The 18,062-nt window shown below is 38.1% G+C and overlaps 1 protein-coding gene across 2 annotated transcripts; it reads right to left on the bottom strand.

Annotated features, from left to right (window-relative positions):
- Positions 1 to 270: 270 nt before the first annotated feature.
- thbs2a (thrombospondin 2a) lies at positions 271 to 17,850 on the bottom strand. Of its 2 annotated transcripts, XM_055227244.1 has the most exons (23): positions 17,595 to 17,849; positions 17,377 to 17,445; positions 16,277 to 16,830; positions 15,648 to 15,732; positions 13,649 to 13,848; positions 12,457 to 12,597; positions 12,284 to 12,377; positions 11,863 to 12,033; positions 11,111 to 11,287; positions 10,619 to 10,792; positions 10,379 to 10,506; positions 10,101 to 10,253; positions 8,493 to 8,711; positions 7,643 to 7,750; positions 7,401 to 7,560; positions 7,026 to 7,144; positions 6,718 to 6,952; positions 4,406 to 4,633; positions 3,551 to 3,822; positions 2,954 to 3,051; positions 2,721 to 2,860; positions 1,940 to 1,970; positions 271 to 1,640 (listed from the first exon to the last, which is right to left on the bottom strand). In XM_055227244.1, exons 2-23 carry the CDS (start codon positions 17,438 to 17,440, stop codon positions 1,637 to 1,639), a joined length of 3,555 nt encoding a protein of 1,184 aa, XP_055083219.1. In that variant the 5' UTR covers positions 17,441 to 17,445; positions 17,595 to 17,849; the 3' UTR covers positions 271 to 1,636. The 2 variants fall into 2 exon arrangements, with proteins under 2 accessions (XP_055083219.1, XP_033835741.1); XM_033979850.2 differs by lacking the exon at positions 1,940 to 1,970 and having other exon boundaries at positions 17,595 to 17,850.
- Positions 17,851 to 18,062: the final 212 nt, after the last annotated feature.

Genomic DNA, 18,062 nt, shown 5'->3' with positions numbered 1-18,062 from the left:
ATTTCTTTCCTGGCTGCAATATCACTTATTTAACCCATTCGTGTACTATGATTTTTTTTTTTTTTTTTTAGGTAAAATGTCTACAAAGGCTGTGAAATAGAGTGCACTACTGTCTATAATATGATGGTTAGGGCGTAAAGAAAAGTGTGCTTATTATGATAGTCCTGAGTGCTTTGAGTGTCTTGAAGGTGGAAAAGCGCTATATAAAAGAAAAGTACAACCATTTACAGTAACTTTAAACAAAGTAGCCCAGTAAAACACAGAAAAACATTAAAAATTTCCATTTTAATGTTACTTTGCTTGTATAAAAGAACAATGCTGCTGTACAGACTCAACCACAGTGATAACTCTTTATCATGTACATTTACGGTACACTGTTGTACATATAGTAATTCATTAAAAACATCTTATTTTGTATAAAATCTATTTCTAACAACAAAATACAAAACTCGACATTTTGTGCAATGCAAAACTCAATGACAAAACAAAACATAAAATAATACAGGTATTTGGCTATAGTGATGTAGATAGCTGGATTCATGCTACACATTTGGAGAATTTCATCTGGATTTCCTTCAACACTGTTCATAGCCCACAGAGTAAATCTCATATAATGATGCATGAGACAGAAACATCTGCACTGAGAAACACATGATCTAAAGCCCGAAGAACTCACAATAAACAAATATTAAACCTGAAAACAAGGAATGTCCCTGGACAATAGTGGAGAGTTAAAAAAAAAAAAAAGCATAAGTAATTGTATGAAATCCCTTATTTGTCCAGGAGTGGTGCATTGCAGAAAGGGTTACAAAGGTAATCTTCTGGACCACCATCCAAAGGTAATTTTAATCACAGGTTGAAGCTTCTGAACCCTTTTATATTTTTCAAGTCTAATTTTGAGAGATTTGCCTGCCTACATGTCCTTTATGTTGCTTGTGCAGACATAGACAAAATGGCTGCACAATATTTACAAAATTATATGGCAAATTGATTAAAATTTGCTTATACCATCGTAACAGCGGCTCTGGTATGATAGAAAGCTTTGTTAACATGTGAGATTATTTCTAAACGCAGATCAGAATGAGAAAGTTTAAAAATACATGTCTGTGGACTGTGCACAAAATATCAACACATCTTATGGCTTTTTATACATGTTTGTGGTTTATGATATTGCTTTATATTTGTCAGTGTAAACAAATAAATAAATATTTACAAACGGTATCAAAACTGCAAACAAACAAGACAAACAGGCAGAACAACAATAATTTACAAAAGGAATTATAATACAGACCTAGTATAAACATCTTTGACTTTGGATGAAATGACTTCAATTCACTCATTCAATTTCATACAACCACATTCAGAAAAGTTGAAAAGTTGGACATAATAATCCTTGTGATGTAGAAAAACTTAAGTGGTTGCACAGTGAATACTTGTGAGGACATGATAAGAAAAGGCATATGTGATGCTATGGAGACATTAGCTGTAGTCTTTGAAATATAAAACTCACCATACAAACTCGTGTTAAGGCAAAACATTCAAGTCTCTTTAAGCTGATAAACACCACAGACTTTTACTTCACACCATGAAATTCAACTCTGTCCCTTCTTGCCATCTTCTGTCTGTGTTGATTCAGTTATCTGTGGAAAGATTGAGAAAATAATATCCATTACTGTCAAACTCAAATTAGGACACTAAGTACAAAAAGAAATGAAATGCCAAAACGTGTGTGACGACAACGTGCACAACAACAGCATGTGTGCGTGTCAAAAGCATAGCTGGGATTATTTTCCCACTGCTGAGCTCTGTGCAGGAGATCTGACGGCCTTAGATCGCCTTTCACAATGCAAAGTTAAAGAGCCCGAGCTGACAAGCAAAAACACAGCTTTGTCATGCTTCAGCCAAAAACACAACACATTAGCAGCGCTGTCATTATTACCTTGTGAACACTGATGGAAACTCTGGCTTATCTGAGTAAAAAGACCAGCAAAAGTTCAAAGAGTTTGCCTACACAATAGGCACATAGGGGGATGGGGCTTAAACTATCTACAACACTTTTATGTTGTTCACTACAGGTGTATCTAGATCTTTTTTCTTTTTTTAAATTTGATATATATGTTTTGTACAGGGTAACCTTCCTTACTTAAAATATTCCATACATTTCATATATAATCACATAATGCACATTTATGTTAATTACACAGTCTAAAATGAGACTGTAATTAACTTAACCTAAATGTGCATGTGTAATTTTTCTGGTGTAGTGTGCACCACCTCCACCAGTCTCCCTGCTCCCACTGCACAAACCTTTTACAATATTCTGTTCATACCTCAATGTTGTAAAACTGTATATAAAGATGCAAATATGTCATGAGGGAATATTGCACTTATTGTACCTATTTTTACTGTGTTACTGATCTAATACTATATGATATAATAATATAGTATATTATATACCGGTAATCATTTTCTTAACTTTATTTTTGAAAACACTATTGTTCTGCTGGCCAGCTGCATGTCTGTAATGAAAAGAATTTCCTCCTGGGAGGAATAAAAGTAATTCTGATTCTGATTCTGACCTGATGGTTTGCCTAGAATGTTTTCATGGCATTTTTGAACAAAAAACATTTGCAGTTAAAAATAATGGAATTACAATAACTATTTGTATGGATAACTAACTGATAACATCTCCTGGAAGACAAGCAGCACAATGCACTCACCTCTGCACTCGTACTTAAGGTCGGAGAAGAAAACCAGTTCTTGAGAAAAGACGAACAGTCCTAACCTCCCTCCAGCAAAAGTCTTGTCATACACTGGTCCTGAGTCAGCCATGATCTGTTTTCCTTCATAAACTACAACCCTGTGAACAACACATGTTTAACTTTATTAAACTGTTTATTGGCTCATATTTTAGAGCTAATGAACAAAGGATGGACTGAATAAAAATTTCTACCTGATGAACCCAGTCTTTGGTCTGTGGACGAGATGCCACCTGTAGGCTGTGTAATCCTTCCAGCCAATGTTTTTGGGGTCGTGCCACAAAGTCCGCACCTGGAGGAAGCCATGAGCATTGTTTCAAAATGAGCAGACAATTTTTGGTCTGATTTTGATCTATTTGAAAGTAATTTAGAATTTAGGTATACTTTACTCAAAAACAGGAATTCATGTAAAACCTTCTCCTGGGAAGTCTAGAATGGTATCTTGGTCTAACAGCCAAATTCAGAGAGTACTGTGCAATCGAATTTGTTTATTTCAGTGACACCTTGCTCATTAATTCAGCAGAAATTCACAATGTTTTACAGTCTCAGTTCTTCTTTCCTCAAAAGCAGCAATATTTGTTTTGATATAGACGGACCATGTCTGTGCCTGATTGGCTAATCCACCTGTCAATCACATTCATTTGAATTTGGAGAGCTAAAACTGCAGACCAGACTCACATCTTTGTAAAGTACTGGAGATGTGTATATTCTGGATCCCAGTCAAATACAACTATAAGCATTAATTATCAACTGACAGTCTGTGTTTCCCAAAATCTTGTTCCATGTCTCACCTGCCCGGGAGTGTTGCCTGTGTGCCACAGAGCGTTCCTGAGATTTTCTCCTGTGCCCGTGGAGGAGTTGACGACTTTGAGTGAAACTCCGGAAATGCCAAATGCCTTGGAGGGCTTGTCCTCCCAGTACGTCTGTGTGATCTGTTTCCACATCACTACATAAAAGCGGCCGCTGGACTGGTACCCAAACACAAAACCTGCATAGTCATCATCTCTGTCTGTGTTAACGTACATGGTTCCACTGAAGTCCACAGCATTGAACTCGTCAAAACCTGCAAGTACAAATGAGAAAAACAATTATAGGACTACTTAATATGTTAACCCTAATGCCTTTATTAAGTAGGTAGTAATCCTAAATAATTTTTAATAAACAATTTGATCATTACGAGTCTGCAATACTTATAAAGTGGAACCCAACACAGCACTAAACCAAGACCAGGCGGACTAATTCATTGCTAAATTAAACTATATGTAACACAACCAGGGCCATTACATGGCGTAACTAATCCAGAGACCACCACAAGTCTTGATCCTAAGACAGTGTTCACACAAACCACATAAGACAAACTGGGACTAAACCCAGAATCAAACCTGGACCAGATCAGGATCAAACCAGGACTTTATGAAACAAGGACAAGATAAATAGGTCGTAAACTAAACTAAAAGTAGTGAAACTTGGAATCAGCCACATACAAACAGATCTAAAAGGGAACTTAAAATGCCTTGTCTATATCTGCATGGGTTGACCCTTTAAAAGAATAATTACAATTGCAAAAGACCAAACATTTGCACCACTAACAGTTTTTCTTACCACAGTTACGGCACCTTTCCCATAACCTGTTTTCTTTCTCTTACCGACTGCGATGCCTGGGTCTGAGTTGGCTGTTTGAACCAGCTCTTTGCCCTGGTGTCGGACCACCCAGTTGGGGTCGATCTGAGTGGTGCCTTTAGGGTCCAGGTGAACCATCTGGAACTTTCTGAAGTCTGTGTTACCGATGGCGCTGTTTTCAGGGCACACATCGAGAATATCAGGGATGTTGTCATTGTCAAAGTCATCTTTACAGGCATCTCCTCTCCCATCACCTGTATGAAACATGAATGAAATACACATTTAGTAAATTAATAATTATTCATAAATATTACACTAATAAAAACAAGCACAGGAGAGGAGGAGAGGAGATACAAAGGAATACAAATAGCAACAAACAAAGAAACATTTTTTTTCTTTATAATCAACAAACTATATGTTATACCCAAATCAATATTATGCTCCCTTGTAATATCAGTGTTACCACAGTAAACCTGTCACTCAATAACTTAAAGGTTCTATATTACACAAAATGGATTCTTGTGAGCTTTAAGCCATGTTATAATGTTGTTACCTCTTCAAAAACACACCTGGAATTGTGTTTTGTTTCATTCACACATGTTTGAGTAACCTTTTATTATTCTGTCTACATTTCCAAAGCTTAAAATGCTCTGTTCCACCTCACGATGTCATGAAGCAGTAGCTTTCAAGTTAACAGCTACCCAACTCAGGCTAGGTTACAGGTAAGATCTGTGAAGAAGCAATCCTGCTCACAGTAAGAACACGTCTTTTTCAAGGTATTTTTGAGTAATAAAAACATCCGTAGTTTTTGCTCAATAAGATAAATGCCATACTGTGGAACTTTCCAGGCAAACATATCCATGGAAAAAGTAGGTAGTGGACCCCACACAATAAAAGTCAAAAAGTGCACATTTAATAAAGTTTTTATACCAGAAATCCTTCAGCTATGACTGGTTTAGGCCAAGTGGGTAAAATATCTTTCCAAATAACACAAGAACAATATGTGCTTTGAGTGTGGTTTAAATGAACTACTACATTTTTCATCTATTTCAATTGACTGGAAATGTCAGAGGTACTCCCAGTGCACTTTAGGATTGCTTTCAAGTTCATATCCCAAATGAGTGGAAAAAATAGCAATCCATCCCCACAAACGGACTTCATTGTGTTTTTTTCCAGACAGCCTTTCTCTGATGGAGTAGAAACTTTTATTAGTACTTGCTTCTGAATGAAGTCTATTAAAGTCATAGTATATGCGACTGCATGATATATCATTGATTTTTAGCTTCTATGGTACAACTCCACAGCCAATGTGACAGCAAACAAACTCTCCAGCTGTAAAATTGAAAATTACCAGAAACACTAATCTCCAGCTTACTTCCAATTACAAACAGTTGCACAAACTTTAGGCAATTCTCAGGGTAATTTGAGCATATTAGATCCAGAGAAAGGCTTCAAAGAATCTTCACTGCATTCAAGTCATGCACAATGTTGTCATTACTACTTCCTCACTAACTGCCTCTATTTCCCAGTGTAGCTCACACAGCAGCAGGACCGAATAACAAACATCAGTGATTCTGTGTTTACATACGCACCAAACATCTTATCATTATCATCATCAGTTTATCATTATCTGATTTCTGAGAAAGACAAAATAGAGAGAACATTTTTAAAGATTGAAAGCATCCATTGGACTTTGTCTTCAAAATAAAATAGTTACTTTAAAAATCCAATGATTCCCATGACACATGTTATCAGGTGTTTTGGATCAGATTTCTTTTGTACATGCAAACACCTACACCAAAAACTGTATCTGATTAATGAGTTAAATGTTATCTCTGTCCATCTAAAATGCACCAAAGATAATTTTGGCTGCAGTTAAGTCCTGTAGAATTGATAAACATTGGTAAATATATATAGCCCTGTTCCACCTTCCACCATCAAAGCGCTTTACATCAAGGAAGCACTCACCCATTCACACACCAGTGTACACAAACACTGGGGTGACACGGGTTAAGTGTTTTGCTCAAGGACACAATGGCAGCATTCATCTGTGGAAGTACCTGCTAACCACTGTACCAATGACGCTTATGTAGAGAGCAGGATTTGAACCACTGATCGGATCAGTGGACAAACTTGAAAAATGTATCATGTAAAACAAAGGATTCAGTTGCTATATTATGTCATTGCAATGCTTTGATGATAAAATTGATGATAATTGTTGGAAATGTAAGGCTGGCATTAGTAAGGTGCCAGTGTGTGTACATGATTATTTCAACTATCACAAAATGTCCTTTTACAGTGTTCATCAGCTACATGAGACAGGATGAAAATGCCTCACCGTCAGAGTCGAGCTGGTCTGGGTTTGGGGTGAGTCTGCAGTTATCCCTGTCATCAGGGATACCATCATCATCGTCATCATAGTCACAAGCGTCCCCTTTTCCGTCTTTATCGTGGTCCGCCTGGTTTGCATTGGGCACATATGGGCAGTTATCCAGGTTATTCTGGTGTCCATCCTCATCTATGTCCTGGTTATTGTCACACTGATCTCCAACCAGATCATTGTCTACATCGGTCTGTTGAAACAAACATATTAATTATCATGTATGTTTTATTTGTAAACTTTAGGTGGGGTGTCTGATTTGGTACCTGGTCTGGATTGTGAAGCAGTGGACAGTTGTCACATTGATCACCGACTCCATCCAAGTCTGTATCCTTTTGGTCAGTGTTGTAAACGTAGGGGCAGTTGTCGTTTTCATTTAGGATTTCTATTTAAAACATGTAACAATTATAAAGTGATTTAACATGATCAAAAACAAGACATACTTTTTATAATCGCAGTTACATTTTTCTATTAAAATGACCAAAAGCTGATCATTGACAATTTGAAAATATTGGAACTTGATCTGATTAAAATTTGACACAAAAACATGATTAAAATGTATAAAAACAATAACTATGAATGTTCTATCTATAACTGATAGTCTAATTGATAATGTTGTTATGCTTTGACCGCCATCTCACCATCTCCATCTATGTCCACTGCACAGGCATCTCCCTCTCCATTGTTGTCTGTGTCTATCTGATCAAGGTTGTGCTCGTAGGGACAGTTATCACATCTGTCACCAACATCATCTTTATCAAAGTCAAACTGACGAGGGTTGAAATGTAGAGGGCAGTTGTCCTGTAGCCAAACACAAGAGAAATGTATGAATGAACAGTCGATCACAGAAAAAAAAATGCATGTTATAAATTTCAAAACTTACTCTCTCATCCAAAATCCCATCATTATCATCATCTTTGTCACAAGCGTCTCCCTGACCGTCTTTGTCAAAGTCTTCTTGTCCTGAGTTGGGCAGGCTAGGGCAGTTGTCCTACAGAATCAAAATTACAAAGCTTTATTGCCATTGTTGGTGAACAAAATTTACAAATGTGCTTTGATGATGTGGTGCAACACAAAAAAATTAATAATAATAATATTAATTTAGAATACAATAAGACATAAAATAAAGTACAGTATTAGAAATAAAATAAATAACAATTTAAACAGTGCTATTAAATTACAAGTCATGCATTTAGTCCATTTGTGAAAAAAATACATGTATTAGATAAAACGGCACACAGAATATGATGAATAAAACTAACTATATTTAGACAAACTGTCCAATCAAAACTGTGTTAAAATGTTAACCAGACAATTTAGGAGCAAAGCATTGAGAATTACTCATTAACGAAATACATAGCTTTCAAAAATGTTCATATATTTAAAATATGATTTATGATTTAATGTAATTGGACAGAGAAAACATTAAATAAACCACAGATTCTGGTATTTCTAAAGGATAGAAAAAAAAACAACAACCTTATCTGAAGGTATAATGTAAAAAGTGACAGTGTTAGAATTATTTCAATGTTGTCAACAGAAAAGCTTTGGGGACAGTGAGAACTCATAGTGAAAAGAGTGACCTAGAGTTTACTCAAGTAGGAGTATTGTTACTTCAAACTAAATATTACTCAAGTACAAGTATGGTGTCAAAAATGTTCTTACTCAAGTAAATATTACCGAGTACTACCCATCTCTATTTAACATACACCTGCTCAGACAAGCACACTTACCTTTTTGCAGTGGTATGTGGCATTGGCAGCGCACACCAGGTTTTGATTAGGCCATCCGTCCAAATCTGAGTCCTCTCCGCAGATGAAGCCGTCTCCAGCGTAGCCAGTCCTACACTCACATTTGTACATGGGATCGCTGAAGTGGCTGATGTAAATACATTCAGCTGATCGGTGACAGTTGTGCGTTTTATCTTTACAAGGATTCTCTGGCTCACACACCTACACATAATAGGACACAAGTGCACTGTTAAGATAAACTGTCATTATTTAACTATACAAACTTGGTAAAGTCTTGTTCTAATCCTGGTTCACAAGAGAAGGTTTTGGCATTGACAAGTATGAGAACATAAATCCCACATAATAGGTCAGAGTCCCATTATGACCCATGGGTGCCCTTTTTAGTGAAGCAATGGTATTCACAGCTGCCCTGCGTTACCACACAATGAACTGAACTTTGCATGAGCTCAGAAAGAAGTGACAGAAAGAGCTGTGCTTTGATGAGGACTTTAAAAGAAGCAATGGGACATAAGTGTAGTCCTGGATCAATTATTGTAACAGGGCTATGAAAGCAAAGAAAAGCAGCTGTGCAGACAAAATAGGATGGTCCACATATGAAGATATAACAAAAACAATTTTATGAAACTTTTCTCCATAACTTTTGCCTGACCAGCCAACCTCTCATACATTCAGTTTGAATGTGTCTCTAAAATACGTAAGGCATCTCCTTTCTTGTATCATTCAGAACAAAATATATAACTTATTTTAACTAAGATAATTAATTCTGCAGAAATCCATGCTGTTTCTCAGTTTTAAGGTTTTTCTCCAGTTTCATTCACATGAAAGGACCATGTGTTTCTCTGATTGGCTAATCTGCCTGTCAATCACATCTGTCAGAAATCAAAGAGACATAATGTGGTTCCAGACCCACACGTCTTCGTAAAGTATTATAAAACCGAGTGTTTTTTGGCAAATATTACTTCAGTTACAAACATTTAGCATCCAAAAATCATTATCAGTGAAAAGCTTTATAAATCATACTGAACTGTTTATACCAAATACTAACATTGCACAGAGTGTACTGAATTGTGTAGTTGATGTGATATCAAAGAACTGTGTTGTAATAGATTTATGACTTGCAAAAACAGTCCAAAAACCTTTGATAGGAGTCTTTGACAGAAGCGATGAAGTGCACAGACTCTACATCTATCTTGTCTCTGATCTTTTAATAAAACACCAATGTGCAACATATGTTCAATGTGAATCGCCTTGGTGATACTGGGTCAAGGTAGTGGTATAGTATAAACATATGGTGACCTACTGCCTTCTGTCTGGCAGTGGCTAGTACCAAAAATAAGGTCTAAGAACCATCATAAATCCTGCTGCAATCACTATTTAACATGTGATACAAGAAAAATATGAACTACTTTATAATAACTACATCTTAAATAACCTTAATAATGCATGAATTAAGACTTAATTCATGATGGACAAATATTTAATATTAAAAATGATTCAGGCTTAGTAACTAGTAAGTGTAGTTATTATTAAGTGTTTACCTTTTTCCTTTAACACAGTTTCCATCAAGAGGTATATTAATCTTGAACATACCTGTTTGTTCTTCTTGGCATCCTCCACGCCCATACCAAAGGGCTGTGTGCCTTTGTAGCGTGTTGGACAGGGCAGACAGTGGAATCCCGGGTCAGTGTTAACACAGCGCTGAGACCCACCCAGTTTATAACAAACATCTGACACCATAGCACACTGCAAAACATGGACAAAAACACAAGCCAGAAGACTTAACTTTATAAGTATCAATTTCAACAGCTGTTATATCAAATTAATCAGATAATTTAACATAATAATAATTAACAGATTGCATTATTAACCTCATCTATGTCTTCACAGTGGGTACCATTTCCACGGTAACCGACAGGACATGGGCCACAGTTCCAGGATCCATCAGGAGAGCTGCTACAGTCCACTCCAGCAAAGCATGGGTTAGACAGACACCCATCTGTGCCAAAACATATTAATTCATACATTTTTGTAATCAAAATCCAAACACATCCAAACACATCCAAACACACTTCAACACTGAGGTAATTGTGAGAGAACATTGCACTCACTAATAGGACAGTCTTTCTTGTTGCAGCTGTCACTGTCGTGGTCTTGTCCAATACACTTGTTGCCTCCAAACTGTGGCTCAGGACTATTGCATTCACGTGTTCTGCTTTTGATCCCACCTCCACATGTTGCTGAACATGTTGCCCATGGCGACCAAGGACCCCAGCCACCATCAACTAAAAGACATTGATTTGTTAAACTATATACAATTTTCATAACATTTTATTGTTGCTTTGTGTTACATTTTAAGCTTGCACATGGATTTCCTTGGGGATTAATAAAGTATTTAGTAAATCTAATTTGTCTAACCTCATTGAGTAGCAAAAACAAACATTATCTCACTGCAGTGAGAGTGAACTGGTGTGATCTGGGTCAACAATTCCTAAAACACCGAGAGAAGGTCATCCCAAAAACATATGGGAATGTTGCCTGAGGACGTGTGTTAGAAACGTTGAATGTTTTTTTTGGTCTTTCCTTGTGGGTCAAATACTTACTGGGACATGGTTTAGCAGTGCAGCGCTGGGTCTCTCGGCCACTGCCCTCACAGTCCTTACCCCCCAGCTGTGGCACAGGGGCATTGCAGTGACGAATCCTAGTGATTTGTCCCTCTCCGCAAGTTACAGAGCAAGACGACCAGGGTGACCACAAGCTCCATCCTCCATCCTGTCGTACTGAAGAAGACATTACAATGTTTAAAATGCAGAAATCTATATTGGATTATAGTCAACAATATAAGACAAGAGAAATCCCCCCTAAATGGCAGAAATCAGTTCTTCTAAACATTGTCTAATTCCTGGCTCAGTTTCAAGGATTTTCTATAGATTCTGTCTATAATGTAATATCATTGTGGGTAGTCAGTGGTTAGGTTTCAAACAACACAAATGACCACAACAGACTAATCCAACTATCAGATGTCTAAGAAAAGCATGGTATCCATCAAAACCTTACCCGCACTTTATAATGAACCATGAACAATTTAAACATGACTCATTTGTTATGGCATTGTTCGCTCACCCCATAACCTCCTTCTTTTATATGGGTTTTATTATTGTAACCTAGTTTTGTTTTACATGTACTTGGATCCAAACTCATTTTAATAGAGTCATGCTCCAGCTATGCAAAGCTGACATCTCCAATACATCAGCTGTAAACCCCAGTATCACTATGTTTGTCTTCAGCTGTTGTTACCACGTTAAAGTTAATGTAATACAGAAGCAGTTGACTCAGAGACTGTCAAATGTCTTACCACGACTGTCACATTTGCCCAAACTGCATTTTCGTGTCTGGATTGAGGCTCCGGGACATGGGTTACTAGTGGCGTCACATGACCTGCCTCTCTGCTGAGTCCCCGTCCCACAAGTCACGGTACACTCTGTCCACTCTGACCACATTGACCAGCCGTCCTCACCATCTGAAGCTGTAGAAGCACAAAGATACACAAATACATTAGAATACAATCTTAATATTTCATAGCCTTAGTCTATAATATTTAGGATCTATAAGGCAGGATCAATGTAATCTGTAGAACTGCACAAGATTTTTAACCAGTAAAAAGGCACAAAAATAAGGATTACAAAGGCGAATGGCAGTGCATAATTCAAGTTGAAAGTAAAATGTGTAATTGATAATTGATTAAGCATGCATGTATGTTTAGTATTTGTACTTACAGACACACACAGGGCAGCACTCTCCATCCATAAATAAGGGACTTGCGCAGGCCACGGGAGGACATGTGATTTGGTGACAAACAATTTTGGATTCCTATGATCATTTCAAACATGACAAATCTATAAATATGCATCAATTAGTAACATACAGTTTTCCATACGCATTATGCTACCTGGCAGGTACATTTGGTGCAACTGTCCACAACCCATTCCTCCTTATCATCAAACAGCCGTCCATCCTGCCAGCACATGTTTTTCTCCTTAGTGTTCCTCATCATCCCCAGAGCGTCCTTCATGACTGAGTTCTCCTCTGTCTGAAACATTTGGAGATGAGTCACAAGTGATTAGCGCACCCCAAGGTAAAGATACAAAGCAATGCACCAGGCACCTGCTGAGACATACTGACCCGCTTCTTCTAAAGTAGTTTATATAAAATACATTTATATATTACCTTTAAATAAATAACAACATAAGGTTCATTTTAACTGCTTTTAGTGCTTCATTACAGTTATGATTCAGCCACCGTGTTTCAAACCCATTTTAACAGCCTAATTTAGTTTATGTGCACAATACCACAATAAAATTACCATTAAATACATTACTTTAACCACTCCTTGTGGAAAATATGATGAAAGCTAAGTTTAATGAACCAGAAAGAAAATTGACTTTTTTATGAGATTTTAAGAAGTACACACCAATTATTTATTACCCATTAAAGCACATTACATAGTATTACTTTGCAGTTATTTTAGTTTATTTATTTGTGATGTTTCTACAGGAAAAATGAAAAATGAGAGTCTCCAACCCAGTTGGACAGTTAGAGATGGTTGGCTGAACTCTTCACTTGAATATTGTCATTCGATAAGCTACTGCCAAAAGCCTGTATGCGTGTGTGTGCATGTGTGTGTGTGTGTGTGCGTGCATATCTGTTGGAAAAAGCCAAACGCAAGAGAGCAGCGCTGGGATCAGAGACACCACTCGGTCTGGAAGAGCCTCAGGGACCCTACTCCACCAAACCATTTTTCCCAAAGGTTCATGCCCAGATCCTTATTGCAGGGAGGATCCCAGAGGAAACACATGGGTGGATAAACACAGCCAAACACTAGAGTGGACTCACTGCCAGGGGAACACTTCCTCTATCCACATGTAACATGTCATAAAGTCTGTCTGCCTCACAGTTACTAGAGTCAAATGGGTTCAACATCTAAACACAGTGCAGAGGCTCTCAAACCAATGTAGGCAACCCATTTACCTCATTCAAACCCTGCAGCTCCTGGATGACGCACAGAGGACTTATTTTTAAGAAACTACACTGTCCACATTTCGCCTCTTCAAGTTTCTAACTGAATTGAATAAGAAACTCACCACTTTCTGCAGGCCGTCGATGAGATTGCTGACTACCACTCGGAGGCCTTTAAGCTCCTGGAACATGGTGCTGAGCTCTTCACAGGATCGTTCACACATCTCCGCTCCTGAATCATCCGTTTTTTGACCGATAATGTTTGTTGTGATGGAAGGACTCACATCAACAATCTCTGTGCTCTCACCCACAATGTTAACATCATCTGCAAAGAAATGGCATCAGACATCAAAGAAAAGGGTTATACACTGATGGAAAATATTTTAGAAATATATTTAAATAGTGGAGATGTGGATCTGTAATTTCCTGTTTTCTTTACTAAACTATAAGGTCACATAGAGTGATCACAATATTTATGGTTTACCTTAAAACAGATGTCTATTCAGCAGTGTTCAGTTTGAATAATTTATCTTTTTGCTGTTGGATGGCACAGCTGAACTCAAAACAAACATCTGTGTGTATGTTTCAGTGATGAGAACAGCATGCTGTCTGTTACTATAAATCTTTTGTGACCTTTAAAATCAGACTGAACTTTTTCCAAGACAAATTTGATGGACTGAGATGACCTTCCAGAATCAAAGAAAATTGGAACTTAACACAACAGCCATATGTATTGAAGAAACTCAACACTGCTCTATATGGACTAGAAATATTTTAAACTTGAGCAGAAAGTACAAGACTTTAATGCATTTGACATCTGTGACATTGCTGAAACATGAACAGGAACATAACCCACTCACAGTGCAACAAGGGCATATCTTTATTCACTCAATTTAAAGCTAGACATCTCCTACAATATCTTCATGAAACCACTGATTTGGCAAGATATATGATCCCATAAGCAAACGCACGGAGGAATTTCTGTCACTCATCCAAATCACTGCACATTTTTGCAACCGCTTTGCCTTTTGCTGTGTAAATTGGTGAAGATTAACAGCAGGCTGGGGACTCTAAATCAAATAGTTGTCTAAATTGTCCAGTGGCGACCCACTGATACCTTCTGCTTTTTTTTCTTTCCCTTTCAATCTGCTGGATTCATTCAAATCTCAAAAGAGCCTCATGTTGGGAGTTCATGTGTGTGTGTTTTTGCTTGTCTGCAAAAGCATTTACACATCTTTTACTTTGGATAGACACTTATAGATAGAGCAAAGACTTGAAAAAAAGAGCAGCTTGAGTAGGTTTAATACCGCTCATTAATGTCCAACATGACAGCTTTTATGAGTGTGGCTTTCGTGGGTTTATGACTGACTCCTGGCATACAATGTGCTACCACTGCAAAACCTCAAAGCCAACAAGGAGAGGGCTCTCAGGTCTGAATGACTTTTGTCAAAGACATAAAACTCATTCAACTATTTTCTGTGGTCATAAATTGTTACAGTAGTGCACATATATGGTAGCACGTCTGTTGACTCAAATGTGTGAGTCTTTGGAGTTTTCCTCTCCTTTTCTCTCCCTTATGTGAACCCCGTAGAGTAATTCTGGGTAGTATTTCTCCACCTCAGCTGAGAAAAGCAGACCTTTAAAGCCAATTCATGACCTCACTGTTGGTGTGTGCTGCTGGACGTGGGAGCTCCCTGGTCTGCACTATAGCATTGACTTACTATTTTCTATTTTCATTCCCAGGGCATTATAGTGTGTCCACTGCCAATTGAAATAAATGGACGCATCTGCAACTCCTTTGGTTCACCACGCACAAAGTTCATACTCAAGCCATGCCGTTCACACTGTAGTTTTCCATAAACATGAGGTAATAGTTTGTCGAGATCGCACTGCATATCGAATACGTATGCCTTTTGACCCACTTTGGAGAGAAAACAGCGGAACAATTCAAGGAAAATAAAACGTGAAGCTGATCAACGCGTCTGATCACATTAATACCTAACAGCTCACAAGTTGACCTACTTTTGAGACTTACACGTGAGAAGGTTTTTGAAATATGAACTTCAAAGAGTCTAAAATGCTAAAATGTCCTGAAGTGACATGTGGAAAATTAAACATCTGTACCTTGCTTTGTGACTTCACAGTCTCTGGTCAGGAGCACGTCCTCCACCGGTGTGTCAAAGATGAAGTGCACATTTTGCAGAAGACCCTGTAAAAAATACAAGTACTTATTAAGCACTGCAGTTACTACTCTTACTGCTACCACTACTACAACTAGAAGGTTTAACCCCAGAGACCTGATTGCAACATGTACAGTGTCATTTAGCCGTACCCACTGGCTAACTTTAGATGATTTCTGAAGGGATTAGAAGTATGTTTTTTCACCTTACCACCCAATTCACACATTGCGTTTTTCTCTTTAAATCTTTACCTTAATGTGTGATATATAATACAACCTTATTTTTTTCAGATTTGCGACAAATCAGACACAAATCTTGTGACTTGTTCACTTGCACTTGTTCTACCAAATCTCCCAACCACTATTTAGTTAAATCTCCTCATGGAAACTAAAGTAGACTTAAGCCATTCCGGCGCCCTCAAAAGTCTTTTTACTTTAAACCAAGGCCTAGTAAAACCACATGTTGCTGTAACTTATTAGAGGAACAAACAGTGGTGGTGCTTTTAAAAAAAAACACACACTTCTTTCAACAATACAAATTAACAACGTCCTATAAACCACCTCAGTAGCTTACCCTGAAGTGGTTCTCCCGGATGGACCCCTTGGCCACATACATACGACTCCCCTCAGCCCGGAGATGCTCGTAAAACGGCTCATCCAGGATAAAGCTGTCGATGAGGTTGCAACCCACAAACAAGTTGGCATTTTCCCCATGGACTTGAAGCGTGATGTTCTTCCACTGTGAATCCGACAAGTCAACTTCCTCAAAGGACACGACATTTTGGGAGCCATCCACCCAGTACACCAAGTCCAGAGTGTTGGCACGCCCGTTTGATACAATCTCAAACTGCCTCTTGCCATTGGCGCCCTCTAAGCCAATCAGAGTACCCCGTGACCCGCGGTCCTGTCGAATACTGGCCGCAAATATGAAGCCTTCATTTATTTGTATTTGCTGCAGGATTTGCTTGAGTATAGGGGGGCTCACAGGGGGCAGGTGGTCAAAGCGGAGGAAGCGATAAGCTGGAGCATCTGAGTTTGGGCCTTTGAACTGTTTGGCCCCCAGTGTCTTGCGTGATATGCTGCTGATCTCAAATAAGTCGAATAATGTCTCATCCTCCTGCTCACCATCTTCACAGCAGACAGAAGAGGGAAAAGAAAAGTGTATTTAGACATAATGAAAACATACAATATATATATTTTTTGTCTTAGTTCCATACAGAATCACCACAGAAAAGTCTCTATTGTACACTGATTTTTTCAACATTATAATTTTATATGTCAACTGTCCTATATTTGGGCTTTGGACTGGTACAAAAAATAGACTGGTTTGGCATTGTACTGTTCTTTCTATAAATACTATGACTTCCCATAATACATTGAATGGTTTTGGTAATTTTAAAGCAACACAGTGAAACATTTTGGAGACGGCACGTCACGTAAATGACTCCATAATAGAGAGTTAAACCACACTTTGGAACATTCTCCATGGAGATAAATGAGTTTTGTGTCACACTGTGGAATATTATAACCAAAGGAACGACATTTCCCAGCAATAAGTGCAATAAATACTTAAACTGAAAACTTTTTTTTTTGGCTAGAAGCTTACACAGTGAGGCTTTAAATAAAATAAAATGAACCCAAAGTGTATAATGGATAGGCTGTATGTTTGCTTACCTTCAGTTAATGCGTGGAGGAGATTTATTGATAAAAGCAGCAAGAAAATACTCCTGGGAATCATAGCTCCTACAACAGAAAAGAAAACTGATATAGTGGCTGCTGCCTGCAATTTTAGCTACTTTTATGATTGGCAACATGCAAAATTTAATACAAAGCCATAGTCCAGCATAGTTTGTTCAGAGAAGGAATGGACAGACTATTATTTTTCGACTTACCTGAAGACTTTATCTGTCCTGCGTTCGTTTAAATCCAGCAAAAATATCCAACAATGTCAAAAAGAAATACTTATCATGCGCACGTGTTTAGTCTTTTGTGTTAAGATGGAATAAAAGTCGCGTATCCTTTGTGCGTAAAGTATGTCCACTTGGGCGCAGACTGGAGCGTTTGAGGCACTACCGCGAGTGAAGTCCCTGCCTCCCTCCGCTTTTATAGCACAGAGGCTGCACCGCTCCTGTCACTCAAACTTTAGTTGGGGTAGTTTTGTGAAGAGACAGCATTACATAATTACCTTCCTATGATATAATGCGCGTCGGCTCAACTTAACGCACTGGAGCAGGTACACTGTTTACGAGGTGATGGGCGGGCACCTTCTCCAATCTCCAAGCACAGATGCCCCACTGCCTCACTGCTGTGTCTGGAGTAGATTGCCTTTTTACTGGAGCAGACAACGAGGGAATGTGGGT

This window comes from Periophthalmus magnuspinnatus, chromosome 15, assembly GCF_009829125.3.
Source record: "Periophthalmus magnuspinnatus isolate fPerMag1 chromosome 15, fPerMag1.2.pri, whole genome shotgun sequence".
Lineage (NCBI taxonomy): Eukaryota > Metazoa > Chordata > Actinopteri > Gobiiformes > Gobiidae > Periophthalmus > Periophthalmus magnuspinnatus.
Note: the sequence above shows the minus strand (reverse complement) of the source record. Positions and strands in the feature narration are given on the sequence as shown.